We start from the raw sequence: 27,708 nt of genomic DNA, 5'->3' as shown, positions 1-27,708 counted from the left end.
AAACAAAAAGGCGCGGGTGATGACATTTTAACTTTCTGCGCGGGACGTTTCTGTAGATTTTACATCATGACGTGTGTCGCTTCGCATCATACTCATCTCCATGCGGAGCGGAGAAGTAACTAATCAAGATCCTGAAACACTCACTGTGAATCACCCTGCACTGGTTTCAACCTTAAATAAACATGTTAGCAGCTCCTTTTTCTCCGAGGAATTTCAATTTTCCTCTACCAAAATCTGCAGTTTGGTGTCGACAGCTTTTACCTTTGTTTTTCATGTCTGTGGGTGGAGGTAAGGAGGACGCAGGTGTCAGGTCGATAAACTCCTGACGCCACATGTACATTTGACTGACAGTGGACAAATGTAATGGCAATAGTTCTCTTTCAGATGAAAATCATGATTTCAGAAAAGAGACTGCTGCACTTTGGAGACTCGAGCAAGAGCCAATCAAATATGGGACTTCCCGCACAAAGCTGGACACCTGGTCACGCTATCTATATATGAGTCCAGAATGGAACTGTGATCATGAGTGTTTAATATGAAAAAGACTGGACAATACATGTGAACGACTCTACTTACATTTCCAGAGGGTGATGCTATTGTAGTCGCAGATTTATGCTTATAGATGTGTTGGGAGATGGAAGTTGATACCTTTAAAGCACTTCTTTAAAGCTCTCTGGTCTGGATTGAACAGGAAGACAACAGCTGATAAAAAAGCTCAACATAAATCCCAAACAGTATTTAACTTTCAGCAGATAAAAAGAGAAAAACATACACATTCATAACCAGCTCTTGCGTACACTCCTGGCAGTGAACAGAGGAAGCTTATTGTCTGAATGGGGATGTCATTTGTTACAGTAATTATACACAGCCATATTTAGATGATTCAAAGAGCTGCACATTTCAACATTAGCTGATCTCACGACACCACAACTGCCCTCAGATGGACATCTGGAAGAACTCTGGAATCACTGAACCTATTTACGTACACATGATTTGTTTGTTGTCTCTGTGGTCATGGCTACGATCTTGTACATAAAAACACGGTGTAGTGAATGACCGTCTGTCTCTATGATAAATACTTTCTCCCTAATGCATCTTTAAATTCTTTTGGATGCAGATTCTTTATCAGATCTTACACTTTTCTTACACCTGGGTCTTATTTCAAATAATTTTGGGGTCTACAGACAAATGGGTCACAACATTTTTTGGGAAAGTCTCTCGTTTGTTGCCTCAGCTGTGAAACAGGCTGTCATGGCTGCAGTGTGATTATTTGGATTAAATGCCATCGGTCAACAATGCTTGTTTTAGTCACCGACAGGTTTAAAAAAAAACAAAAACAAAAGACTGTTGTTTTCTGTGTCAAATAGTGTCATAAAATGATCCCTGTGGGGTTAACCTTTATTTTAAATGTCAAAAACTTACATTTCAACAGAGACAGCTTCAGTGCTTTTCTGATAGCCACCAAACTCCAATGACAACCACAGTAATTTTACTTCACATGGTGGGAGGTGTTGGTTTACTGTTGTCCTGGTGGTTGGTTTGAGAGACGTTTAAAGAGGATCTAAACCTGACAGAAAAATGAACCTCTTCAGAGATTCTTTTTGTGTTAAAACTGAGGTTGTCAGTTGAAAAAAAAACTTTAAGTGCACACAAGTACAGTACTTACAATCCACTTGAAGTGCTGCTGTATTTCTTCTTGGTGCACACAGCCTTCTCTGAAGCGTCGTTGGAATTATTGGCGGGGGTTACGCTGGTTCGTGTTGCTATGGCGTCAGGCTGTCACATAACTGACGTGGCTATGGGCATCTGGCTTACACACCACCTACCAAGAGGGGGCACAGTTGGCTGTGGAAACGCAATCCGGGTTAGGCTTTACCGATCTAACCTGCTCTAAACTGTGCTGATTCTTGGTGGGAACAAGGCTTAAATTCACCCAACAGAACATGTAAGTAACTGATCCACAGTCTGGTCATTCTAAAAGAAGAATGTAACAATTAATTATAGTTGAAAAAGAAGAAATTAGCCGTTAGCTTCTTCAAAATATCTACAAAGTCTGTTTCTGAAGAGGTGCTTTCTGAGACTTATCTGTATTGCTGACTGAACCCGTCTTTTAGCCAACCCGAAGACAGACACAGACACAGACTGAAGATGGTGTTTGGGTTCCATGCAAACAACTGAAACAATGAAGCAGACAAATGAAACCAACAAAAATTATGAATGAATAAAATTATTGACCAGTTTATGCAAAGATCTCCGCATTCTTCCATAAGACTAGGGCTGCAGCTATCGAATATTTTAGTATTCGAGTATTCTACTGATAATCCCATCGATTAATCGAGTAATCGGATAAAATACATTTTTGTTTAAAGAGCAGTTATTTTTCAACTAAAATTTTTTGTCTATAAGAAATAGAATTTTCTGATACAGCATGTCAATAGGAGCACTTGCTTTGGTAGCTCCAACATTTTTAAACACACTTTGACACGTTTTTTGTGCCTTGTACATCTCATCAAATGTTGAGGACCCAAATGACACCCATTTCGTAGAATGACCCATTAGTCTCCAAACTCCAGAAAAGAAGCTATATTTGTTGCTAGTTGCTATTTTGTATAAGAAGTAGCTTGAGGGGTCTGAAAACTCTCTTAATATGGCCTCAGCTCCATTTGTATACCACTCTTGTAATACCACTCTTTGATCTTTCTTTAAATTAATCGATTCCTCGAGGTGGAGAAAATTACTCGAGTATTTTTTGTAATTGAGTAACTCGAATCATTCGAGGAATCGTTTCAGCTCTACATAAGACTGACATTTTTTACACAGCTGTCTATGGAAATTCTTTGGGTTTTAAAATATGCCTCCTGTGGACACTTGAGGAACTGCAGTTTTTTAGATACATGCATTGGCACAGACCGCAGATTGATTGAGCCAAGCAAAAAGACCTGTCAGAATTTTGGGAACTTTCAGCTGCAAAATTGGAAAAAGATCAACTCACAAACCAAGCACTGTTGACACCACTTAAACAATCTTATGGAGAAAACAAAGACCTGCTTTTCTGGACATGCTTAAACTAAGCATGCCTGAAGTCATGGGGCACTTCCTTTGTCATGATACTGTTTGTCTTTTCCATGTGTTTTCTGTCTGTGTGTTTTTGGATTCCATTGTTTATTTGCTGGTTATGCAGTTGTTTTGACTTTAGATGTATGTTTTTTTTTGTATTTGTAGCTCATTTAAATTGTTGTATTTGTTCTAAACTCAGGCAGATGTTTCTGAATGTGCAACATGTTTCTTTGAAAACTATTCAGGCTGTTGCAGATCTGATAGACATGTCAGCCACTGTATTTACTGTAAATCATTTAGACCGATTTATAGAAATGTGAAGCCTAGGTTTTAAAATGCAGGGATTGTCCTCTCATTGGATGGTGCTGATGTTTTGAGATAGGTGTTGAAAGCTTCCATCAGCAGTATGTGGGCTATGATACAGTTACCCTCGTGAGGCACGAGGAAGTCCACCGAGACCCCGGCTATAATGGAAAGGTCAAGTGTAAAAGTTGTTGGGCATTCAGACGGCTCATCAAAGGCGATCTCTTATCATCCAACACACTGATATCATGTTACCTCAGTGGCCCCTGTCGGTATGTGACGCAGGGCAGAGAGGAGGACAGTACAGGGCCACTGTCTGGCTGAACTGGAGGAAGTGGTGAATTAATATCTGATGGACAGCGCTAATGTCTTTCAGACCGGAGCCCTGAAGCTACAAAGCTTTCTCCATAACACGAGCACTGTGCGGCAGGCAGATATGACAAAGCCAAGCATCTGCTAACCAGACACACAGCCGTACGCACACACATACGACACACACAAGGGGTGCCAAACGGATCGATTAGCAGACAAGGAGTGTGAGGGCCACAGCGGGGGCCGGGGGAGACACCCAGGGTCAAAGAGATGGTGTTCAGTTTCAGCACATGCTAAATCAGTTACCATCTCCTCACACATAAAGCCCCGGCTCAGAGCTGCAGCCACCCCTCATAATCCCCAAACAATCTGGCTCAATCTGGAGAATAAGTGGAGGGTTTCCAGTTACAGTAACACTCAGCAGAACGGACACCAAGCCCCTCGTATGAATAACGCAGAGCAGTGTTGCCAGAAAGTTACTGCTTAAGTTTCCAAGTAGCGTTTGTTTATTTCCTGTCCTGCTGAAGGATTGAGTTTCTCTGTTTAACTCTGAGCAGGTTGAGCTCTCCAAACGCCAAAATTCTTGACTTAAATGTAGTCTTGAGTCGATAAGTGGCTGTATTTATGAATGGCCTCTCTTGGAATATCAAATACCGTCATCTTCTGATTTTTTTTTACCAGCTGAAGCACACATGTCCGGGCCCACAGAGCGTACAGGTTAAGTAGGTGAATTGGTGTGCACTTATGTGTTAGCAGGGCGTGGTGGTCTGTGCGGTGTATTACTCGACAATAGCCGGCCCCTGGGACGGATGTGATCCCAGCAGCAGAAGTACACTGGCACTCTGTGCTCCGCTGCTATTAGCACACTAATGCCTTCCCCAGGACTCCCCAAGGCCAGCGCGGGCCTTAACCCGATACCACACATGCTACACAAGACACAGGATTTGCTCTCCTCTTTCTGAAAACACATCTGGGATTCAGATTTTCCTGTTTGTCAACAAAAGGCCTCCTACAGGCTGAGATTGCACAGACGGGGGACAGAATGTCGAGCTGCCCGCTGCACATGTTTCACTTTGTATAATCAGTCCACATATGTCACATTAACCCTTTCTACACCAACGTGAGGTTACACGTTTTATTACTTTGTGTCACAGCGCTCCTCCTCGAGCTTCTCTGAAGCCCTGTGGTGGTGGGTGAGTGGATGTGGGGGGTTTATGGTGGGTTTAGACCCCCAACATGTACATCTGCTCTATGACAGCTGTCCTAGCTTCAGTTAAAGACTCAGGATTTGAGGGATATGAATGCATTAAATATAACCATTGAATCTCTTTGACAACCATAAGCTGGAATGAGAACTATTTGGAAGGTCACAGCCTCAGTGCACCAGCTTAAACTTGATTTTTAATGCCTCATAAAATGGTGGTTTTAACATCTTTAAGGGATATAATGGTATCATTTAAAATCTTGACTGTATTCACACTTGTTTTGATGTCAGAAAGACTGTTAGAACTAAAACTGGAAAATGACTTGGTTCTTTACTTGGCAGCAATGAAACTCTGTAATGGCTGTAACACAACAATCAAAGCACTTCCACTCAAACGTTAATGTTATTGTGAAATGTTGTTTGTTGTCAAATTCACCAATTGAGACACAAAAAAGCCCAACAAACAGACCTCTCAGGTAACAACAGTTTCAACGGTATTTGTTGGATTCTGCAAGCGAACAAGAGAGATTTCTGCAAAAGTTACTTATTTGTCCAGTTGTCTGACACTCGTTATAAATTTAATAACCAGCCTGTCAAAAACAAGTGCTTTTAGTTTTATCTGTAAAGCAGTTTTAGCTGTATTTGAATGGGGCACAATTGCCACATTGTATTATGCTTGTATATATCTTGTACACTTGTATTGTGCTCAAGCATCAGCCTCCAGTCTAAGAATATGAGACAATGCTAAATTACTAAAATCTGCTGTTTCTCAAGTGTTCGCTTGAGGCTGGCTCCAGAAGTAGCGGAAGTCACATACACACCAAGCCAAAAAAAGCCATTTTCAAAGCAGAAATTAACCTATTTACAGCCTGGTTCAAAAAACGTCTCCTGTCTGAGAGGCTAATTTTACTATTGGCACTCACTTTATGGGGGGTGAATTTTTTTCTAACGCGGCCGTTCAGAGGATATTAAGATCACAAGCTCCCCCAATAAGAGGCACAGCTGAGGGTCATGTGACCGACAGGCGCCCTATGGCTGTACTCAAAGCCCTTGCCACTACCAATATGGCCGCTATAGCCGATGTGCTTCATTTTCCGTTTCAGAAACAGACGGGGGACATCGGCGAGACTACGTCCATGTTTTATACAGTCTATGATTGTGCTATACCCCATTAGCATTTGCTCACTGGCCTTGTGTGTATTTTGATAAACCTATTTGTCATTTAGACAAGGGACCTTCACTTTTAGTCAGGCAGGACCAGAGCTACAGTTTGCTTGAACATAATTTTTACCATCGCAGGCTTTAAGTGCTGGTACCCACAGATAGCTGGGGTTGTAGCTCTGTACGTTGACTCCTGTCATTATGCCATGAAGTTCTACCACCTAGATGTAAACATGCACAAATGATGGATTTAATCTGTAAGCATTGCATGGTTTTTCAGTGCTTTGATCAGGGAATTGAGATGAAGTTGTAAGGAGGCTACGTCTGGTTACACTGACATGTCACCACTGCACCAGAGCAATGTTTGTACTGTAGTTTGTTAGCCAGTTATATTTAGTGTTACTTATTGTGCTGTGCTCTGAGACATGACCGTAATGTGTAACTTTAGTAAATCCTGGTTATGTCCTGCCAGTCATCTACCAAGCAGAGCTAACATAGACTCTCAAGTTTGAACAGACCACTGGAGAATAACTGCTGACTGTGGGTTGGAATGGACATTATCGCAGTTAACAGTTAAGCTCATGTTTTAGCCTTTAGCTTGGGCTCTATCACTCTCCTGTCTAGCTTTCTTCTGCTCTTCTGTCCTTTTTCTGTCTGACAGTTAGGCTCTTGTGTCCATCATCACGGCAAAATTAAACCTAGAAATCGTTTTTTGGCAGAGTAACAATGCAAACAAGTAGCATTTCAAAGTAACCTATATTGATGCAGATAATCTCATTTTAAATTGTGGATTACAATCAGGCATATATCTAGAAGAGAGGCTGTTTTATAGATCACTTAGAAACTCCTCACAGCCCCTTTTAATCCAAACATTTCACAAATGTTTGTTTGTAACTGCAGAGATAAACTATCTTTCAGCTTTCAGCTCTGCACATTAGCTCTTCATGAACTCATATCCAGAAATGCCTTTTTAATCACTGTAAGAAACAGAAGAGAAATCTTCTTTCTGCTCAGCTGTGTTTATAGCAGAGGGATAATATTCCTCTTCTCAACTGTTCCCTAGATGGATTTTCTGATTTAATAAGCATCTTTGCGTTTTGAATCCCAAGGAAACACAGCTAATTAACCTTATTACTTAAAGGGACAGAGCATCTCCCCCATCAATAAAACGACTTGCCTGCCTGTTCGACAATTAGTCACTGAAGACAGATTAGGTTTATATGAAGCAGATGAGAAATTAGATCATTGTAGTGGAGGAAAGAGCACAAATGTGTGGCCGTGGGTACCCATTCCCATAAAGATTTTAAAAGGTACACCTTTGGAATATAGTATTAAACACAGTGTTTTCTCATCAGTTTTGTACTGTATTTCTCTCCCTCTCTCTGTAATTTCAGTGCGGTTCTGTAGGTTACCTCATATCCTGTCTATAGATAAGTAATCAGCCTGGCTGCTCTTATCTGGCTCGTGGATCAGCAGGCGGTAAACAGATCCATGTGTCAGCAGTCTGTTTGACTGACAGCCTGTCACTTTCTCTCTGTCATCATCGCAGGGAGCTCAGATAGGATCTGTACGCGTTTGGTTGGACTCCTTTTGATCCAGTTTGGATAAGCCACATCTCCTCTGATGTGCTCCTAAACTGTTGGCCAGTTGCAGCTCAGATAGCAAGCCATGAAGTGAAGCCAACATAAGCTTTTTCCGTGCAGTGGAAAGTCAGTGCGCATACCAAATGAAAGAGGCTGAAAGCAGGATATCTGGTCGAGCAGTAGCTCGGTCAAAGGAGGTCAAGAAGAACACAGGACAGAGGCAGGGACGCTTAAACTTTCTGTAAGATGAGACATCGCTCTCTGCAGCACAGAAAACTTACATAATGTCTGATTTTTTTTTTTCGACACCTGACTGTGAGCCTTTCTTTTTAAGCTGGTTTATTCAAGTCAACACAGGATTTTTGAAGCCAAAAGTGATATTGATTTTAATGTTAGAAATATAACAATTTAACAATTAAAAATAACTCACAATATAATATAAAATAACTATTATCAAAGATGAGTTAGAGTTTGTAGAGGGAACCATTATGTCAGTCACTTGTGGTTTTAACTGCTTGTGTCGGTCATAAAGAGCCATCCTTATTTACTGATTCATAACTGGCTAGAAACTTCTTTTAGGAGCTTAAAGAGCGGGTATTGTGTGGCTCACACTGGTGTGATAGAAAACCATTTTTTCAGTCTCTGTCCAAAATGCTTTGTTCTAGGGGCTGTATACACGACAATGGCTGAAACAAGAAAGTATTCAGATGATTGGTTCAACTGTACTTCAGTGGAGATCTACCAAAAGCAGCTTCTGCACAAGATAGTTGTAGCTCCAACTACAGGCGAGGCATGCTTACTACAGCATTTTCAGTCCCTCAGCATTTCTGTGTAAACGCAGATTTTTATTCACCGCGTTTTAGCATTTACGGATGAAACGCTGTCGTGTTTTCTTAGTTGCTGTCTCTTTAGGACTCCCTGCTCTACAGACCCTCTTCCCTCTGATTGGCCAGCCCTCTGGAGGCCTGTGGGGCGTGGGGTGAGGGGCAGACCTTGGTGTTTGAGGCTTGCCTTTTCAGTTGGTCATGAACCAGTGAGGAGATGCTTATGTGACGACCTCATAATTTCAGGAAGGATCTCATGAAGATCTCATGCTGTTTTTAGATTGGAGTGTTTTGATTTGTCAACAAATTCAAGGATTTCTACAAAAAATTAATATGTAGCAGTTTGAAAGTGCACATGTTTTTTGTGAACATCCAGCATTGTTACTTTAAATCAATGTTTAAAATATGGGAAAACAACCTCCCTAAACTTAACAATAAATTATCAACCAGCTCTTGTAAAGACCATGCTTTATACGCTGATTAAAATGAGACGATGTTCAGGGGGACAAACTACAAGACCATTTTAAGCTCTGCCAAGGAGCAACAATGTCAAGAAAAAACAGGCCTACCAGCCTGCACAAGGGTGAAAGAAAACACAACCTGAGCTGGATTGAAGTGAAAAATAAAAAAAACACACAGAAACAAAAGACAACCATGACAGTGTCTGTAAGACTAAATGGCTGCTTGCCCTCCAGTCTGACACATTCCGGTAATGTTTCATCTCACACACTATATCTCTGTTGCTCTCCAGGTGAGCGTCCATACCAGTGCCCTTACTGTGACAAAGCCTTCAGCAAGAACGACGGCTTGAAGATGCACATCCGCACACACACTCGAGTAAGTTTCCTTCTTTTCTGTGTCAATGTTTCTGAAGGATTGTTGACTTTGATTACTTGAAGCGTCTCACTCATTTTCAAGTTCTTTGCTTCGTGTTACAACCCTGGTTTTACAGACTTATCTGAACAGATGCAAATTTGTGGTTTTGCACTCATGATGCACACTTTGATTCACCACTCCGCTCCAAAAAAAACCCCCAAATAGCTAGTGCTATAGCTAGATGCTGTATATTTCCTGAGGTTATGAAGGTGGTGGTGATAGGTGCTGCTTTTTCACAGCAGAAACCCCTCCTGACGCTTCGCTGTAGGAGAAGCACAGGTGTGTATTCTAATGTTGTCTGTGTTTGGCTGCTTCAGTTTCAGGGTCCTGGTTTTGTGCTGACTGCCTGTCCTTGCTCACTCAGACACCTGAATAAAATAGAGCTATTGTTAAGGTTCTTATTACTACCTGTGCTTTCTGTCCTCCTCGGGTCAAAATGTATACTTTAAAACAGCCCTGTGATAAATAAGAGGAGACCTCTATTAGTCCCTCATTGTTGGCGTGTAATTGCATTTTTTAGTGGTATAAAATGAGAGCAGTGGATGGGAGCAGATCCAGAAAAAGGGATGCTGACCCAGTGCCAGGTGTCACACCATTGTTATGATTCAATTTTGAGCTTTTTGCTCCAGCGTCTTCTTCTCTTTTTTTTTTTTAAATAACCTTCCTCTGAATGACACACTTTGTCCAGAAAGGAAAGTCCTGTCTCCTCTGTGTCTCAAAGATTTGACACTCCTTGCACATTTAAAATGAGGTAATTCTTACATTTGTAGGTTCATGATTCATGTAGTCATGCCTGAGGACAGTGTGTGTGGCAGGGAAAAAATAAATGGCCGTGCTGCTGAAAAAAAAAAAAAAGTTCAAGGAAATGATGTTTTAATTGTTTAAACATGAAATCTCTGAAGGAGAGCCTTGTTTGTTTTAAATTTAGGGACTTTTCAATTTGACATTTTATGGCATCTTAATGATTTAATAGGTCAGACAGCTGGCATTGAATGCAACCGTTTATTAATGATGACTGTGCCACCAAAGTTGCCCACTGAATGAACTTGTTTTTGCTGATTTATTTGGAACTAGAAAATTAAATTACACCAGTTTCCAGAGGGAGACCAGACACCATTATACAGCAGCAGGTTTTTCTTTGCAGACAACAAAAAGCGGGTTACAAAAGCAAGTAGAGAAATAGTTTTTGGAGCCCAGTGGAGGGAAGGCTCTAAATGACATTGGTGGAGTCAGTTTTTCTGTCTGGAGTTTGTAAAGGCATCAATCTGTGTTTCTGCAGCACAGGTGGAGAGAGTGAGTCTGAGAAATGCACTCATTAAAGGGATAGTTCAGTTTTTTTGAAGTGGGGTTCTATGAGTCCAAAATGAGTGACTATGACAGCGACGATGAAGTTATATTCACTTTGGAACCAAAAGGATACCTGTATGAACCGGATTACACAGAAGAAGAGCTGCTACAGATGGCGACTGAAAGGAATACAGAGGAAACATCCACGGACACTGGACATCAAGATGCTGAGTGTTACTGCTGCCACGACTGTTGTTGTTGTTGTTGCTGTTACAGGACAATCCAGAATTTAGAAGAGCAGGGAAATCTGTGTGATGACTTATACAGACGGCTTGAGAGCCAGCAGTGTCCTCTAACTCAGACAAATCCTGAAGTGTCTGTAACCAAGTTCCACTCGTGGCAGCACTAACACTCAGCATCCGTGGGCATTGAGTCACAGCTCAGACATTTACACCACTGAGTATTTCCAACTCTATCTTGATGTCCAGTGTCTGCGGATGTTTCCTCTGTATTCCTTTCAGTCTCCATCTGTAGCAGCTCCTCTTCTGTGTGCTCCGGTTCATACAGGTATCCTTCTGGTTCCAAAGTGAATGGAACTTCATCGTCGCTGTCATAGTCACTCATTTTGAATTTCCTATGCTGCCTCACAATCCTTAGAGTACAAATAAAAGAATTAAGATACTTGATCAAACTTACATGAGGCTACAACAGCGCTCGAAGCATAGCTTGTTTACATTCCCTACAGCTGAAAGGAGGAGGGGGGACGGAGCGCACTAGTGCTGCGCGGCAGGACACGACCAGTTAGTTAGGTCCGGATAAATGTTTATATTTCCGAAGACTTAATGCACTTAAAAAATATTTTATGTAGCGTACTCTTAAACTGTGGTATTACTTTTTGATTTTAGTTCTTGTAGGCAGAGAAAATAGCCTTTGAATTTGGTACGGTCTCTCCCTGTTAGCGTCTATTTCCTCGTCACCATCGATTACAGTTTGTGTCTTACTGAGGGAGAGGAGACACCTTTCTACTGTATCTAATGTGGTCACATAGAGCTCATACAACCCCACTTCAAAAAAACTGAACTATCCCTTTAAACAAGTAGAAGAAGGATTTTTGATCATGTTTTTAATGTGTAGTTTGTAGCATTAAACTACACATTGACCTCGATACAAACTGACCCAATCAGAGCAGCGTTAGACCTGCAACTCCTGTGACCTGCAATTAGTGTTTCTGTGGCTGCAAGTAAAAGATTATTCAGACAACAGCAGTTGTTTTCTGTGAGGTCAAAGAGTCTGTAAAAGTGTCAGAAACCTAAAATCTGAGCCTGTTGTAGCTACTGTATATAAACACAGAGCATTAATAATCAGAACAATTTCCTGATTTAGATGTATACACCTCAGTTTCACCAAACACACTCTGATCACAAAGCAGCTGTTACAGCCTTTTTTTCTGCTGCAGGCTCAAGTAAGTGACTGAAGCAGTTTGAAAAAGCTTTCTGCTCCTTGTAGTGATCTAAGCACAGATATGTAAAAATCAAATTCAGGTTTTAAAATACAGAAATCCCTGTTGATGTGAGTCAGGGCTCAGGGTGGAGACAAGAGAAGGAAGGTGTCCCTTTGGGCGCCGTGAGGTCACTTCCTGGATTAGGACAGCATTTAGTACAGCATCACTTTTGGATGCGCTGAAGTTCTGCATCAACCCTCTACACTTCCATTAACTCCCTGGGAGCATCTGGACGTGTGTTGGTGCCACTTTTGATGAATGAGACTTAATAAATGTTTCATCGTACACTTCCATCATTGGTTCTTACAGCTATGACTGTGACAGTGTCGGCTGTCAGCACAGTTCATTTCACAGATCTTTCTTTAATGCTGTCCAGAGCTCGGCGCTCTGTTTGAACGCGTGCTGATAATGGAGCGATCTGCCAGCCCAGGTCGACGTTTCTCTGTACACACACAGGCAGGTATAATTATGGAGTGTGCTGCTGATTAAACCCACTGATGTTTGGATCTTAATGGTCTCAGATCTGTCTTTGCTCACAGCGCTCTGAAATATGGGCTGAACAGTTACAAACAGCAGAGCCAGATGAAGTCACTGTGGAGCAAAACAAATGTCATTGAGCTGAAAGAGCCGCGGTGCACTGTTAATGTTCACCATTAAAGATGGATGCGTTTGGCGTTTGTGTGTTTGGACCACAGACCACATGACAGGAACGCTGAAATGGAACACATTGCACGGTGATATGAACTGATGACATTTTGGATATTAAGACAATTTTTTAACATTGTTTTGATCTCTAATGAGAATGGATGTGACTTCAGCTTTAGAATATTGTATAACTTTTTTTAAAATGTTCTGTTGATGAAAAGCTGTTTCATGTTTTTGACTTTAGCATTTGAGCCTAACTGTAGCTGTCAGAGACAAACTTTCTCTTATTTGATTAGAAAAAGTCAGACTGTGGCTGTTGGTGCTGCAGCTTTAACAAAGAAAAATCACAAAATCATAATAAAAAGCAACTGGTCAACTTTCTTGTTGGGTTTTTACAAATATGCAAGGGGCATTAGGTGAAATGTTGGACATCTCTAGGATATGCCTACAATAAACAACCAAGAATATGGTCAAAATAGTTCAAATTACATGTGCCACTGGAAGCTCCTTTTTTGTCAGACACAAGCTTGGATTTTAGTCAACATAAACGAGAGTACTTCTATGAAGATACAAGTCAGATAAGATAAGAGTCAGTTTTTCTTTTTCCAGTCAGAAACAGCCTCCACATCACTCTTTTCAAAGCTACCAGACTGCTTTGCTGAAAGCCGCCATCTCGTCCTTTTGAACGGTTGTTGTTGATCAACTTCTCCTCACTTTACACGTTTAATTGTGTCTTTTTTTAAGTGATAAAAAATATGTAAATCAGGGATGTCCTGATCCGATCACGTGATCGGGATCGGCTCGGGATCGGGGGAGACAGAATCGGAAAAAGCCTGGGGCCTTAGTTCTTGTTTTTAATTAAAATGTGTATAATAGAACATCATTCATTTGAGAATATAACTTTTTTTGTCATTATAACAAGTACAACGATATTGCAAACAAGAAATTTCAACCTTATTGTCACACACATACAAGGTTATCTTGTGGTGCACCACTGAGAAGCTTTGTTTTTATTTTGTTGATCCAATGCCGCACTGAGTGGACAAAAAAACCTATATCCATGTTGGCTAGAATGATACCTTCATTTAAATAAAATAAAAAAAACTCAAAGGACAACTTGTAGGAGTTTTTTTTCTTTTCTTTTTTCTTAATGCATTGCTGAAAGGTCGCTAGGATCGGGAAATATCGGGATCGGCAGATACTCAAAATAAAAAAATTGGAATTGGATCGGGAGCAAAAAAAAAGGTGATCGGGACATCCCTAGTGTAAATACTTACCATGCTAGTCCAGTCATGTTCTTGTATTAAGAACCTGTATGCTCTGAGAGATGGTTTTTGTTAGGCAAAAGAGACGGTTTTTGCTGACCTAAGCTAAATGATCCAGATCACTGAAAAGAGCCTGAAGTCCCATCACTGGGAGTATCTGTGCTGAGGTTGTGGACAAAGTAAAAGAAGAAGGATCCAAACTGTTCTTTCTCTGTGAAATGATTCACAGGCAAATTAAAGAGCGTACAGGCTAGAGATGGAACGGTTCACAAAATCCATGGTTTGGATCTAATCACATCGTCACAGTTTTCAGTTTGGTTTGGTGTTATCAACATTAATATTGTTTTTAATACCCCAGATTATCAGATATACCAATATTCCACCGTTTATATCATATATTTATTTAATCTATTCTGAATGAGGCAAGTTGCCATTTAAAATATGATTAAAGCTGGGTGAGACGCTGCTAATTTCAACATGCCAACTCCTCAGTAAGGAAAGTCTCTACTAGCTGTCCCAGGAGTCACTAAGAGGCACTAATCGATGCCATCGCTTAGTTTGCATAATAAGTAATTTGCTTGTAATTGACAGGGACTCTGTAAGAGAGAGGAATTGCGTAGGAAAGATAGGGAGCAGGTAAAGAGACACCAACATTTTTTTAAATGATGTATAAATATCTAGCACCACCTTTATCTGAGCTTGGGACTGGCAGAATGGACCTACGACTAGGGGTGGGCGATATGGACTCAATTTGGGATGACGATATTTATGACAATATGGGGAAAAAAACAACAACTTCCTGTTAGTGGTTGCTGCTTCTGAATAACAGCATTTTATTGCACACACAGTATGGAAGCTACTTTTCCCAATCATTTACTACCACTACACAAGCTTGAAATGTAAACATAGTAAGTAGGTCAGATTCAGAGGAAATCTGACGTTTTGTCAGATTTTTGGAGGAAGAAAAGTTAAACTTGTAGGTGAAAAACTTCATAATTGTACACGACACAACAGATTCTTTCTACAAGGACACCAAGAGAAAGGAGAAGACATGGGCTAAAGGTGCTGAAGTTTGGAGAGGGCCAGATAAGCTTATCATACTAATTAATTACCGTGAAAGTACGTTGTCATGGGTGGGATTCCTGCAGGAACATGTGGTACTCCTGTGATCTTGTGATCCTGGGTATCAAGCTGCTATGGGCGCTGCCCTGCGCTGTACTGTATGGTGCTCCAGAGACGCATTCAGTATGAATTGGCACGCCCCTAAAATGCGTGGAACTGTGCGGGGCCCACACCGTATGTGTGAAATAGGGGTAAGGCTAGGGTTTGGGCATTTGGCTCGACCACAGGTCCATCATAGAGGCAAAAAATCCACCAATAATAACATAGCTTTTACACCCTCCTCACATGCCTTCATGTGAGGAGGGTGTCTCGAATGTGTTTTGCTGCGTGTCTGATCTTCGGTCAGCCAAACCACCTCCACATCACTGAGGTAGCTCCTCTTTTAGGCACTAAATCCTCATATGAGGACAAAGTTGATGCTGCCATGCTACTTTCACTCTTGTCCATTATTGTTCACAGCAGGGAGCGTCATACGTCATTGCGCCTCTGCACTGTAAATATCGTGAAATGACAAATTTATATCATTAAAAAAATTGTATTGGCAGTATTGTAGACAGTATGATATGGCACATCCCTAACTGAGACACGCACTGCTTAATTCCTTTGAACGCAGTTGTGCAGCAAGTGAAGAGGACTTCTCTGTGTTGTGGATAGAGGGTGGGCTCATGACAGCACTCGCTGCTCATTGAGGAGAGTAAGAGTCGCCAGTAACTTTTTTGAAAGAAAAAAGAATGAAAAGAAAAAGTTGCCATCGGGGTCTGAAAAGTTGCTAAATATAGCCACAAAGTTGCCAAGTTGGCAACACTCCACTTTCTTGCACTTGTCTTATTTGCAGAGCCCAAAAAAGCATAAACTTGTCAAGCACTTTGTTATCCTGCTGAAAAAAATAAAAAAGTAAGAAAGGAAAAAAATCAGCTTTGACAACACAACCTCCTTTGAGGATGTAATAAAAGTGATATAAGTGACCGCCATTGTTGGTGTATGTGCATAACTCACGTCCTCATAATAAAGACCATTGTGAGCTGGAGCTGTTTGTTGATTTGTAGCTGCACCTTAAAACCCGGTGGAGCACAATGACTTCCTGTTTGAGCTTTTCAAACTCACACACATTAAACATGACACATGAGAAGTGAGGCCGGTCTGGAGTAAATAAACCGAACTCCATCTCCGCATTTATAGACGTGCTCTTTGCTCACAGTGGTCAGATTCAGGGTCAAAGGTCACCGAATGAACAGCTGCTGGAGAGTGAAGGGCACCGAGTACAGATGTTCGATGTTACTGGGGTCACAGTGATGCATTCTGGGTATACCCCATCACCTAAGTCCGTCCATGTGTTTCTTGACCTTTGACCTCCGACCTTGTGTAGTTTTTTCTTTGTCATACAGGAACCATTCATGCCGTATGGAAAAGAAGGGCTTCTTGGAAATTAGCATCACACAGATCATGACTGAGTGTTTCCTCGAGGCGGCTTTCTCACACACACACACACACACACACACACACACACACACACACACACACACACTCGCGCTTTATTTCCACACACACCCCCTCTTCATTCAGTCACACAAACAGTTGCATACTTAAACACACACACACGCAGTGAACCTGATCTTTACCTCCTTTTGTATCCTGTGTCATTGGGCGCTCCTTGCCCCGCCCACATGATAGCGCCTTTCCCAGGACCCTTACTTCCTGCATTCACCCCGTTCTCATGACAACTAAGCTTCAAATGGGTAGAGCCTTTTCGCTATCAGCCAGACTTGTCAAAAACAGCTTCCCAAAGAGTGACACTGGGAACAAACTCCTGCTATCTGCACACTTCTCACTTCTCCCCCAGTCTTTTAGGTGGCACCGCCGTTTCCCCTCACACTGCAGGACATACCCACACACACATTTACCCACACCCACACACACACTTTGAGTTTTTAGTTCAAACACACCCACAGCGAGATAGCTGCTTTGACTGACACTGAGGCGGGCCTCCAAACGGCGCAGAGGAAATGTTCTTTGGTAAACTGATGAGGTGTGGAGGCAGAGGAGTGATACTCTACAGCCGCAGAGAGCCCGCGCTCTGATATATGTTCAAAGGGGGTTTCTGCGCCCTGTTTTCCTGACTCTTTTAAGGAATCCATGTGGTTTTGATGGCCCCTACGCCGGTCATTTCCTCCTTACTGCAGGGGCTGTACAGTCTTTCATTTCATATCTTCATGAGCTCCCAGGGAGAACACCGGGTGTGAAGTGGGAGAGGGGATCAGTCCCTGAGAAGGGGTGAGAGGGCGGCAGAAAAGTACCATTGAAACACGTTTTTCTTTTTCTATGCGTACAGAAAAAAATGTCACAAAATAGATGCAACTAGGAAAGTTATTGAACTATTTTTTTTCCCGTTGTAAAGTTTGTGTCTATCCTATAATCTACAATCTGTGAAGCAGGCTCATGTTCTGTATTTTGGACTATGACCCCATATTAAATGTTAATTTGGCATGGAAATTTCTTAAAACTGATACATTTATGTATTTATGTATTTATTTATTTAAATTAAATTAAATTTTATTTTATATTATTTTATTTATTTATTTATTCTATTTTTTATTTTATTTTATTTTATTATTTATTGTATTTTATTTTATTTCATACTTTATTGCATTTTATTTTATTTTATTTTATATTTTACGTTATTATATTATATTCTATTTTATTTATGTAATTTTATTCAGTGTATAACTGATGCTTCTCAGCATGGCTTTGGGAGTAGGGTGACCAGGTGCCTACAAACCACATGTGGGTCAATGTATGTTTGTGTAAGACAATGTGGGACACTGTACCACAATTCTGAAACAAAGTCTAGATTTTAAACAATGTCCATCTAACTCTGAAGCATAAACATTTCTATATAGGACAAGTAAGTGCATTTGTCACAGGAAAATGAAACTCATAAAAACTTCTTTGAAAACTCCTTGTAAAAATTGAGGAGGGAAACCTGAAGTTCCTTGGAGCTTGTGAAATATTGTGTTTGTATACATTTAGAGTATCATCATTTTTTATTGGAGCTTCAACTCTTGCAGCTCAAATAATCTGTGCACAAAAAAACAAAAAGGCACAAATGAAAATGGCTTTCTGTTCAAGCTGTTTCTTGTATGTTTCACATCACGACGTGTGTTGCTTCACATGGTACTCACCTTCTTGCATGATGGAGAAATAACTGATTGAGTTCCCAAAACACTGAGAGATGCACCAATCCAACTTTTGGCTTTGGGTATTGACTGATACAATACTGATCCAATACCAGTGTTAAATGGTTAAATTCCCCACTGTGGGATAAGACTGGTTATGTATTGAGTAAAAGTCAAAAAATGAGCACATATTGAATTACTGAAGTTGATATTTATTTAAACTGTAAGTGTTTAAATGTTTAACAGCAGTTTGATTAAAACAAAGCTTCAGAACTCACAAAAGTGACTATTCAATTGTAGAATTTTATACCCTGTAGACTAAATCATAGTTTAGACTTAGTGTTGAGTTCAGACCGATCCTCTCCCACCGATACCCAATCCAGCTTTCAGGGGCTGTATTGGGGCCGATACCCGATACCAGGATCGGATCTGTGCATCTCTAAAAACACCCACTGTGAATTTTCTTGCACTGGTGGAATAAACATGTTCCCATCTCCTTTACCTCCGAGGACTTTCCATATTAATTCACCAAAATCTACATCCTGGTGTCTGAGAAAGGCGATTGTATACAGGGGCCAGAGCCAATCAAATGCAGGTCATTATCTCAATTTGTGGGATGTGGGAAAATTAATCAAAAAGGCGTGCAGTCCCGCACAAAGCGGGGAAACTGGTCACCCAACTTCGGGGCTGCTTAACTCAACTTGTTCCCTCCCATTTCTCAGACATTTGATGACTTATATTCTTTATTTAGTTCAAAGAAAGTGTTAAAAGTTGGCGTGACTTTGAGCAGTGAGAAAGTCATAACTGTGGGTTGTTTCCTCTATAAAATCAAATCTTTCCGTATCCAGTTAAAAGTTTTAATGGTATAAACTTATTACAGTCAAGTATGGAGATCATTTTAACACCAAGCTTTGGTGTGAATGTTTGTGTGTGTTTCTTGGATATTTCCACATCATGTGTTTTCCACTGTGCTGTGTTTGTTTCCCTTACGCGCACATGTGTGTGTTATTACACTGCTGTTCCCCGTAATGGACACAAATGGACATGTTTGGTCCATATGTGATGAAACCAGGGATGCATTGTAGTATGTAGGTGTTGTGTTGTATTGTGCTGCACACTAACTGTACTGACTGACCGCTCTTTGTGTGTGTGTGTTGTTGCAGGAGAAGCCATATAAATGCAGCGAATGCAACAAAGCCTTCAGCCAGAAACGAGGTCTGGACGAGCACATGAGGACCCACACAGGAGAGAAACCTTTCCAATGTGACGTGAGTGATTCCTGTGTGTGTGTGTGTGTGTGTGTGTGTGTCTGTGTGTGTATTCAATGGCATGAGGCCAGATGTGGAGAGTTAAAGAGGGGTTTGGGGGGCTCAGTTGGAGGCAGATAGTGATCTTGCTACTCTTGAGGGGCCAAGCGGGCTGATCTCACGTAAACACATTGAGAGGATCAGAGGCAGAAATTACCGTCTGCTTATAATGCTGCAGGAGAGTAATTACTCTCAGAGACTGGTGTGTGTGTGTGTGACAAAAGATGTTGTCCATGCAAGGAGCAAACTCTTTGAATTCTGTGTTTTGTCAGCGTTCTGATTTGGAAACATACATGAAGGGTGATTAACGCTGTTTTTCTGCTTTTTGTGTTGAAGCCACACCTGCTTCTCCTCCGTTTTAATCTGACTTAACTTTTTAGAAACTTTTCAACATGTAGATAGTTGTTAAGGCAAAGGATTGTGGGCAAGAGTCCTTCCTGTCAGGATGAAGATTATGTTTTTTGTCTGGATCAAAGTTTTTTTTTTAACTTTAAAACTCATCTCTTCTTAGAGACAGGGGTGTTGTAGTGGAAGGAGCAGAGGAGGAGATTTTAGGCAAAGACACGTGACGTATCTCTGCTCTGATTTCATTAGAGGTGGGAGGAGCAGGTGCATACAGTAATCAGTAACCACTTAACGTCATGTTCTGAGTATGTTTCTTTTTTTTGAGTCATGATTATGTAAGTCAGATATGATGATTAACAGAGCTTGTACATGGAGTGACTTTCACTTTCTGTTAATGTTCAGGGTAATTCAACATCAAAAAGATCAGCAAAGACGAAACATGACACTCCTAATGAAAAAAAAATGTTAGCAAATGTTTACAAAGTTAATTCAGCAGCATTAGGCTGCTATTGAACAGAGAAATTTTAAGATGCTTTTGTCCTCTTTTGAGTTAAACTTATGTGTATACTATTTTTTTGATCAAAAGGTACAAAACCAGTATGTGTAAAAGGAATGGAATGGTTTATGAAAAAAAATTGGTTTACCTGACTCAGTTCAGAGCATGTGTGTCAGTCAGATCATATGTTTTTTCTTTTGTTTGCTACTTTGTTTAGAGTTTGTGTGCGTAGTTTTAATCATACCAGTGTGCAATGTGAGGCAAAGGGGTGTAGCAGGGCTAGCGATGTGCCCTGACTTAGGTACTTTTATGGATACTGACTGAATTCTGTCTGTGGTACCGAGTACCGATTAACATAAAATCAAACAATACAATTTTTAAGTACCTAAACACATCCTTGTGACTGAAAGGCAACGGAAGAGTAGGTGATTTTCCATGCTGGACATCAAGACATAGATTTTATTATTAAACAAATTAGTATTGCTACTATATAAACACACACAAAAGTACTGAAAATTGGTACCATTGAGTACTGATACCGATTGCCAAGTACTGGGCATTGGTACTGTATCACTTCAAATGTGAAAGGTGCCCACCCTTAACAGGACAGTTGTGGAGGGAGGCTTGTGTGCTGTGGAAACAGCGTGTGAATAAAACAGTTTAGAGTTAGAGGATGTGCCTGTGGCATTGTATCACTCTGCTCTAAGAGAGCATTTTGGGCTGTGAGCTATGATGACTGTGGTAAGAAAGTGTTGACTAAAACTGTGACCGAGTGTTGCCAACTTAGCCTCTTGTCTTTTCAGACCCCTTTAGCAACTTTTTTTTTCAAAAAAGTGACACATGAATTTTCTGGACTCTGTTCTGAAAGCAAGTTTTGATCAAGGGGCAAAATCTGATTAGTAAAAATGAAGCCTATGCATAAGTGCAAAAAGTTGCTTTTCATCCAGAACCTGCTTGAGGCTGGCTGCAGAAAGACCTGAAGTCATGTACACATCCAGCCACAAAAACAGTCTTTTGCGGCATTGAAATAAATATTTATAGCCAGGTTCAAAAAACGGCTTGGGTCTTAAACATTGATTTCACTATCGCATACACTGTATGGTGAGTGAATTCTTTTCCATTCCGAAGTCTATTAGGAGTTATTAGGATCGTTAATTTTCCAATCAGAGGCACAGCTCAGGCCATGTGACTGGCCGGCGCCCTGTTGCTGCTCTAAGGAGAACTCACAGCCGGCGTCATAGCTAATGTGGCTGCATCCGCAGATTGGCCTTATTTCACGGTTTCAGGAAAAGACGGGTGACGTCGCAGAGGCTACCTCCATGTTTTATACGGTCCATGGTTTTGATCCTACTCTCCTCAATGAGCCCCTCACTCACAGTAGTCTCTCTCAGCTTCAGCCAGAGCAGACGACTGCATGCAAATGAGTCGTGCATGTACTCGTCTGTTTTGGGTCACTTTTGCTGATTTTATGATGTGGGTTTTACTTTGTTTGTTTTCTTTGTTTCTTTTTTAAATAAATTATTCATTTGAAAAGCAATACTACTACTAGTTGTTACTTAACTCTTCCACATAATGTTGATGAATGGTTAATAAACCATGTATAAAGCAGTTGATGTTTCTTAAAAATCAACTTTATAATAACCATCCAAATAATTTTAATGGATGCTTAATAAAATATTTACAAACCATGGATAAATACCTAGTTCATTTGTCTCTCTAATGCTTAAAGATGTATTTTAAAACACCTCAAAGGTTAATAAGTAAATTGGTCTTCATGAACAAACACTTCATAAAGTGTATGAAATGTTATAATGTGTGCATCAATAAACTGTTAGAAATAGCATCAATTATAGCATTAAAAATCCTTATCAAACATTAGTCACTGTAGAGTTATTGTTTTTTTTAACAGTACATAATAACTATAAACTAATAGTTAATGAACTATTTATTTTCCCTTATTCATCCTTTGTAGATGATGGTTATTATTATTACCAATCAATCAAATCAGATAACTTATGAAAAATTCAGCCATTGTGGATGAAAAATGAATAAAGAGGCATTCAGGTGTATAGATGAGCAGGCGTTTGTACCAGGCTGTGGTAGACATGTTTATTTCTGCTGTAAAATGGACATATTAATCCGGACTCAGAAGTTCTCTTTTCTTCTGGAGCCAACCCTTCTGGAGTTTACTTTAACCTGAGTCCAGTCCAAATGCCAGACTTTGATCCACTCAGTCTTTGACAGTTGTCTTAAATTATAAGACAGTACGAGTCCAAATATCTTGTCACTTTACAAAAATCAAACCATCTGCATTTTCAGATGTTTCATCTGAGTTTAACACCCTGACAAACCTCACTCAGTGGCATCGCCTTGAGTGTTAACCCAGAAAATGTGCCCATACTTCAACGAACACTCTGTAGTTGTTGTTTCAAACCACAAAACCAGTGTCCTATTCATTGCCGCTGAAGCAACACCACAAAGTGTATCAGAGCTCCATCCAACATTCATGTGGATGCGTCCTCCAGCTGTGGAGAGCCGTTCATGTAAATAACTCTGCGCTCATCTATTGAAGATAATAGAAATAGCATGTGGATTTTATTTTGGGTTTGGATTTTGAGAGAGACAAAATCATCACATAGTTCCTGGAACATTTTCCAGACGAGCCAGAGGGGCTGTATGAGCAGTGTCTGTCACAGAGGCATTAAAAATGTTGCAGCATCCAGAAACATCTGTGCAGCGATTTGGCGAGGAGGCCCAGCTCTCATCAGCTCACTTCATCCAAAATCTAACAATGTACCAACTCTGGATCAGATTTGTGGATTGTTTGAACAATGTCAGACGCTCCTTTGATGGCAGAGCTTTACAGCAGTCAGCTCAGAACTAGTGAGACAAAACAAATCCTGGACCAGTGGCGTCTTCAAGGTGGAGTATGAAATGATATCACAAGAATCTTTTTTTTAATCTGTGATTTTTATCAAAGGTCTTCTTTAGGCACAGATTCAGAATGTCTGTGAAATTTTCTGAACATATTTCATCGCCCTGCAGCTCCTCACAGATGGAGTGAGGAGGACACATGCTGTGATCTTCAAGCCGTGCGTTAAACTGCAGCTGAACAGCAGCCAGAGGCGGATTATCGTGATTGATAGAGGACGACGGAGTCATTTGTACAGTGTAAAATGGCTCATTTATGATGGATGTTAAGTTGCACACATTCCCTCTCACTGCTGAGGAAGAAAAAGATCTCTGTCACCAAGGTCCACAGCGTGTGATTTACATATCACCCAGAAACTCTAGCTGTGCCCGGGTAAACTTTATGGAGAGAAAAACTTTGGTACAGACTCCTGTTCTTGGCCTGTCCCATCTAAATCAGCAAATCTAATCAAAGGAGAGTGGACTCAGAGGTGACTCCTCTGTCGTTTTTGGTTACATAGAGCACACAGACAGGGCAGGTAAACCTTACCACACAGGTCTCAAAACAACCTTGAAGTTTTCACTCGTTTTGTCATCAGCTGATTCAACCTCAGGTGTCATCTCCTCACACGTACACCAGACTCATTCATTAAAAACAATGACTTAAAGCTGCTGTGAGGGAAAGTTGGTTTGTGTTGTTTTGGGGCACTCTGTGGACAAACTGATACCTCTTATCTTTTTGCTCATCTCAGCCTTTTATATGCATAAGAGCTGTTTAGTGATGAAAAATCATATCATTACATTTTTGACAGTTATATGTTACTACTTCTGATTATTTGCCGTTAAAGAAACATTTACAGTCACTGGGGATTTAAAGTATCAGAAATTCCTGTACTCAAGATTTCATGATTAGTTTTGAGTGAGGAAGCTGCCAGCTTTTTAACTAATAGCTGAATTTTTGCAAAAACAGACCCCATGCTTAAAAAAGAGGGAAAAAAAATAGAGACATCAGTTTTACTGTTAAGATTTTGCCAGAAAGCTTTGGGGGCTGCAAGCTGAGCTGCTGTGTTCGTAATCTGTTAACATGGTCATTAATCCAGCTGTAAAATACAGTAAAAGACGTACACTCAAAACACATATGTGTTATTAGAATATCTTTACTTGTCTGATGCAGTGACTGCACAGCAGACTGTTGATTTTACAAAAAGTGTCAAAAGGTATTAAACAGCATTATGTAAAAGAACTGAAATGTATTCTTTGTTCTTCACCTCTTAAAGAGGGGGTATTGTGCTTTTTTAGTCTTCATACAGTTCTCGTGGTACCACATGGATGTATCACATAATTTGCAGCTCAAAACATTCCCTATTTTTCTCACACTGTTTATTTTAGAAAACCCTAATTTCAACCTCTGTCTGAAACTCTTTTCTTTAGCTGCTGTCTCTTTAACCCTCTTTCCCTCTGATTGGCCAGCTCTCTGGAGGCCTGTGGATGCAGACCTTGGTGTTTGAGGCCCGTTCCTTCAACAAGCCATCTCTATGTGATGACCTCATAATATTAGCAAGTCACATAAAGCCCTCATGCCATTACAGCAAAATTTAGGGATTTTGATAATGCTATGAGTTCATACTAAACATGTACAGATTTCCAAACCTCTACATGTAACCTCATTTACATGGTTAAATTTACACATGGTCTTTAAACCATAGACTGTCAAAAAATGGACGTCATCTTTTTTGGCTTGAAGTGGGGTCTCCACAAAAACTGCTCCCTCTTTTGACTGGCTGCAGTATAGGACACAAAATCAGTTTCTCCAGTCATTCCAGATGAACTGTGGTCAAACTTTAAAAAATTAACACACCTCGTAGAAATTTTTCTCACGTCCGACTGTTGTGGTGGTTTGAAGATAACATTTGGCTGCCTTGTATGTATGTCCTCTTTTTTTCAGAAAAATAAATAAATGGTATCCTAGTTATAAGAGGTTAAAAATGAGGCTTTGCGTTTAACGATGATTGACAGCTGCCATTCTTGTGCATTTTTTTTAAGGATAGTAAACCTGGCTCCACTCAGATTCTCCCAGAATCCCTCACAGTCTTTGCTGCGCAGACTCTGGCTGCACAACAGCTACCAATGGCTGCGCCTGTGCCGGGGGTATTTTGGCTTAAAAAACGTACAATGGTAAATGGCGATGCCGCACTGTCCACTTTATATACAGTCTATGCTTTAAACACACTGACAAATTTGAATTGTTTGTAAAAAAATGACTTCAGCAGATCTACACTGAAAATCTGTTCGTTTTAGGGGCTGAGCTGTAGCTGATCAGCTTTTGATACGTTGTTCATTTCCAAAGTCATTTACTTTTGCAACACAAATTACAGTTATTATCCCGATCGTCATGAACAAGAAGAAAGACTAATAACAAAAGCCAAGATGATAATGAGATTTGAGGTTACCTCATGTTCAAACTGCTAACTTTAGCTTTAGCTTATTTGATGCAAATTAATAAACACACTGTTTGTTGCTGGTTTACTGTCAGATTGGCAGCTGGCTCTTGTGGAAACTTTGATAAATGCGTATCATAGCTGTAATACCTGAGACTCATGCTGGCTCATAAAGGAGTTAAGTTTGGCTCTGAACCATAAAAAGAAAAAAAAACAGTTGTATCCTTTTGTTGAGAAGCCAAATGTAATTCAGCCTGACAGGTCGGGCACAGCCCTGTTATTTGCTGTAATCACGACTCCTTAACTCCTGTGTTTGTTTGTGTTCCCTAGGTGTGTGACCTGTCATTCAGCTTGAAGAAGATGCTCAGCAGGCACAAGCTCACACACAACCCCAACCGCCCCATGGCAGAGTGCCAGCTGTGCCACAAGAAGTTCACCAGGAACGACTACCTCAAAGTGCACATGGAGAACGTGCATGGAGAAACGGAAAGCTAGAGCCAATTCAAGGAGCAGGGTTGGAGAATGTTATCTGATGCTTCAGATAAAACTCAATCTCCTGCATACTCATACGAGCAGCGTGTCCTTTACATACTGTATGGGCAGATGGATAGATAGCAGAAAGTCTGTTATTAAAGATACATACATGCACAATATGGAAACATTTGAGCAAGACGGAAACATGGCCCAACATTTGTATTTTCTTTGTCATAATGTCGAGATATTGTTTGAGATACTGTTCGAGCAGAGCCGCTGTGTCTGCTCACTGAAACATTTTTTAACTAGTTTTTTGAAACTATAAACCAGTGTTACTGTTCCAGCTGATCCAGCCTGACCTCCTTTTCTGTAACAGTCTCTGACCAGCTGTACTGTACCAGGTGTCCAGAGTCCCTGTAAATAATGAGCATCTCAGATCATGGATGACTTTTAACCAAATTGGCTCCTTGGCAAAATCACGGTCCTGTCAGAGAGAGTCTTTGTGTGCTGCCTTCACACCTTTTTGTTGTCATTGTGTTCCTTTGTAATTGTTTTATGTCGCATTGTCAAACTTTGGCCTTTGTTTAAACTTGTTGTCTTGTTTTATGTTTCTTTGTGCTTTCTTTTTTCCTGTTTTCTTTTTTTTTTTTTTTTGCATCCCTTTTTAGCAGTAGTCGAAAAAGTAGATTTGCTTGACTTACCTTTTTGTTCCTCATTGTGTCTCTCTTTTCAAATCTATCTTTCTGTTTGTTTCTAGTCTTTCTAAAATTATCTGCTAGTTAGCATCTTTTGGTTGTTTTTTGTGTCACATAGAGGTACGATGTGTCATATTAAGTGGCATTTAGCAGAACAGACCAGGTAGAAATAGAGAGTAATTTTAGGAAGGTTGATTAGATTTGTTTTATTAGTTTTATATATTGGAGCCCTGGGGTGTGAAAACCATCTTTTTCCTGAAACTTTGTTTTCATTTATTTGGGATGAGACGTGAAACATCTACACAGGACAGGACAGTTTGGAAGGTGATGGAGAGAAGTGAGGGATTATTGTTCACAAAGTTTGCTGATAAAAGTTTTTTGGGGGAGTGTCATCCCTGTTCTCTAAGGTTGCCAACCCTTTACAGAGCAGAGGGAAGCAAGGAGTGTTTAGATGAAGTGTCTGACTGCTATTTACCTCTTAATGTACCCATTTCTACACACTGTACCTTCAATAATGCTTCTGTTTCTCTTTGGACTCATTCTGCTTCCTTCTGTGGTTATTTTGTATCTCTTTGGTTTTTTTTCCTTGTTTCAAGCCCTGTTTTACTCTACATTTCATATCTTTGTTGTTGCTTATTTGTCTTTTTTTGTAGTTTATGTGCCTTTGTGGTAGTTTTATGTTTTCTTACTTTCTAACAACAAATGCAGATTGTTACTGTAAACAGAGATG

General features: G+C 40.4%; 1 protein-coding gene across 1 annotated transcript in view; it reads left to right on the top strand.

Moving 5' to 3' along the window:
* The window catches only part of prdm5 (PR domain containing 5), a 64,141-nt gene extending 37,234 nt beyond the window's left edge, over nt 1–26,907 (top strand). Inside the window, exons 14-16 of the mRNA XM_074668618.1 lie at nt 9,196–9,281; nt 19,477–19,581; nt 26,140–26,907. Coding sequence (XP_074524719.1) covers nt 9,196–9,281; nt 19,477–19,581; nt 26,140–26,304 — 356 coding nt within the window. The 3' untranslated portion in view covers nt 26,305–26,907. The remainder of the gene's footprint in view (nt 1–9,195; nt 9,282–19,476; nt 19,582–26,139) is intronic.
* Nucleotides 26,908–27,708: the final 801 nt, after the last annotated feature.

The sequence above is a fragment of the Halichoeres trimaculatus genome, unplaced genomic scaffold (genome assembly GCF_033239565.1).
Source record: "Halichoeres trimaculatus isolate MK-OKI-2021-1 unplaced genomic scaffold, fHalTri1.1 fHalTri1_scaffold_4, whole genome shotgun sequence".
Lineage (NCBI taxonomy): Eukaryota > Metazoa > Chordata > Actinopteri > Labriformes > Labridae > Halichoeres > Halichoeres trimaculatus.
This window is presented reverse-complemented; position numbering and strand designations above follow the sequence as displayed.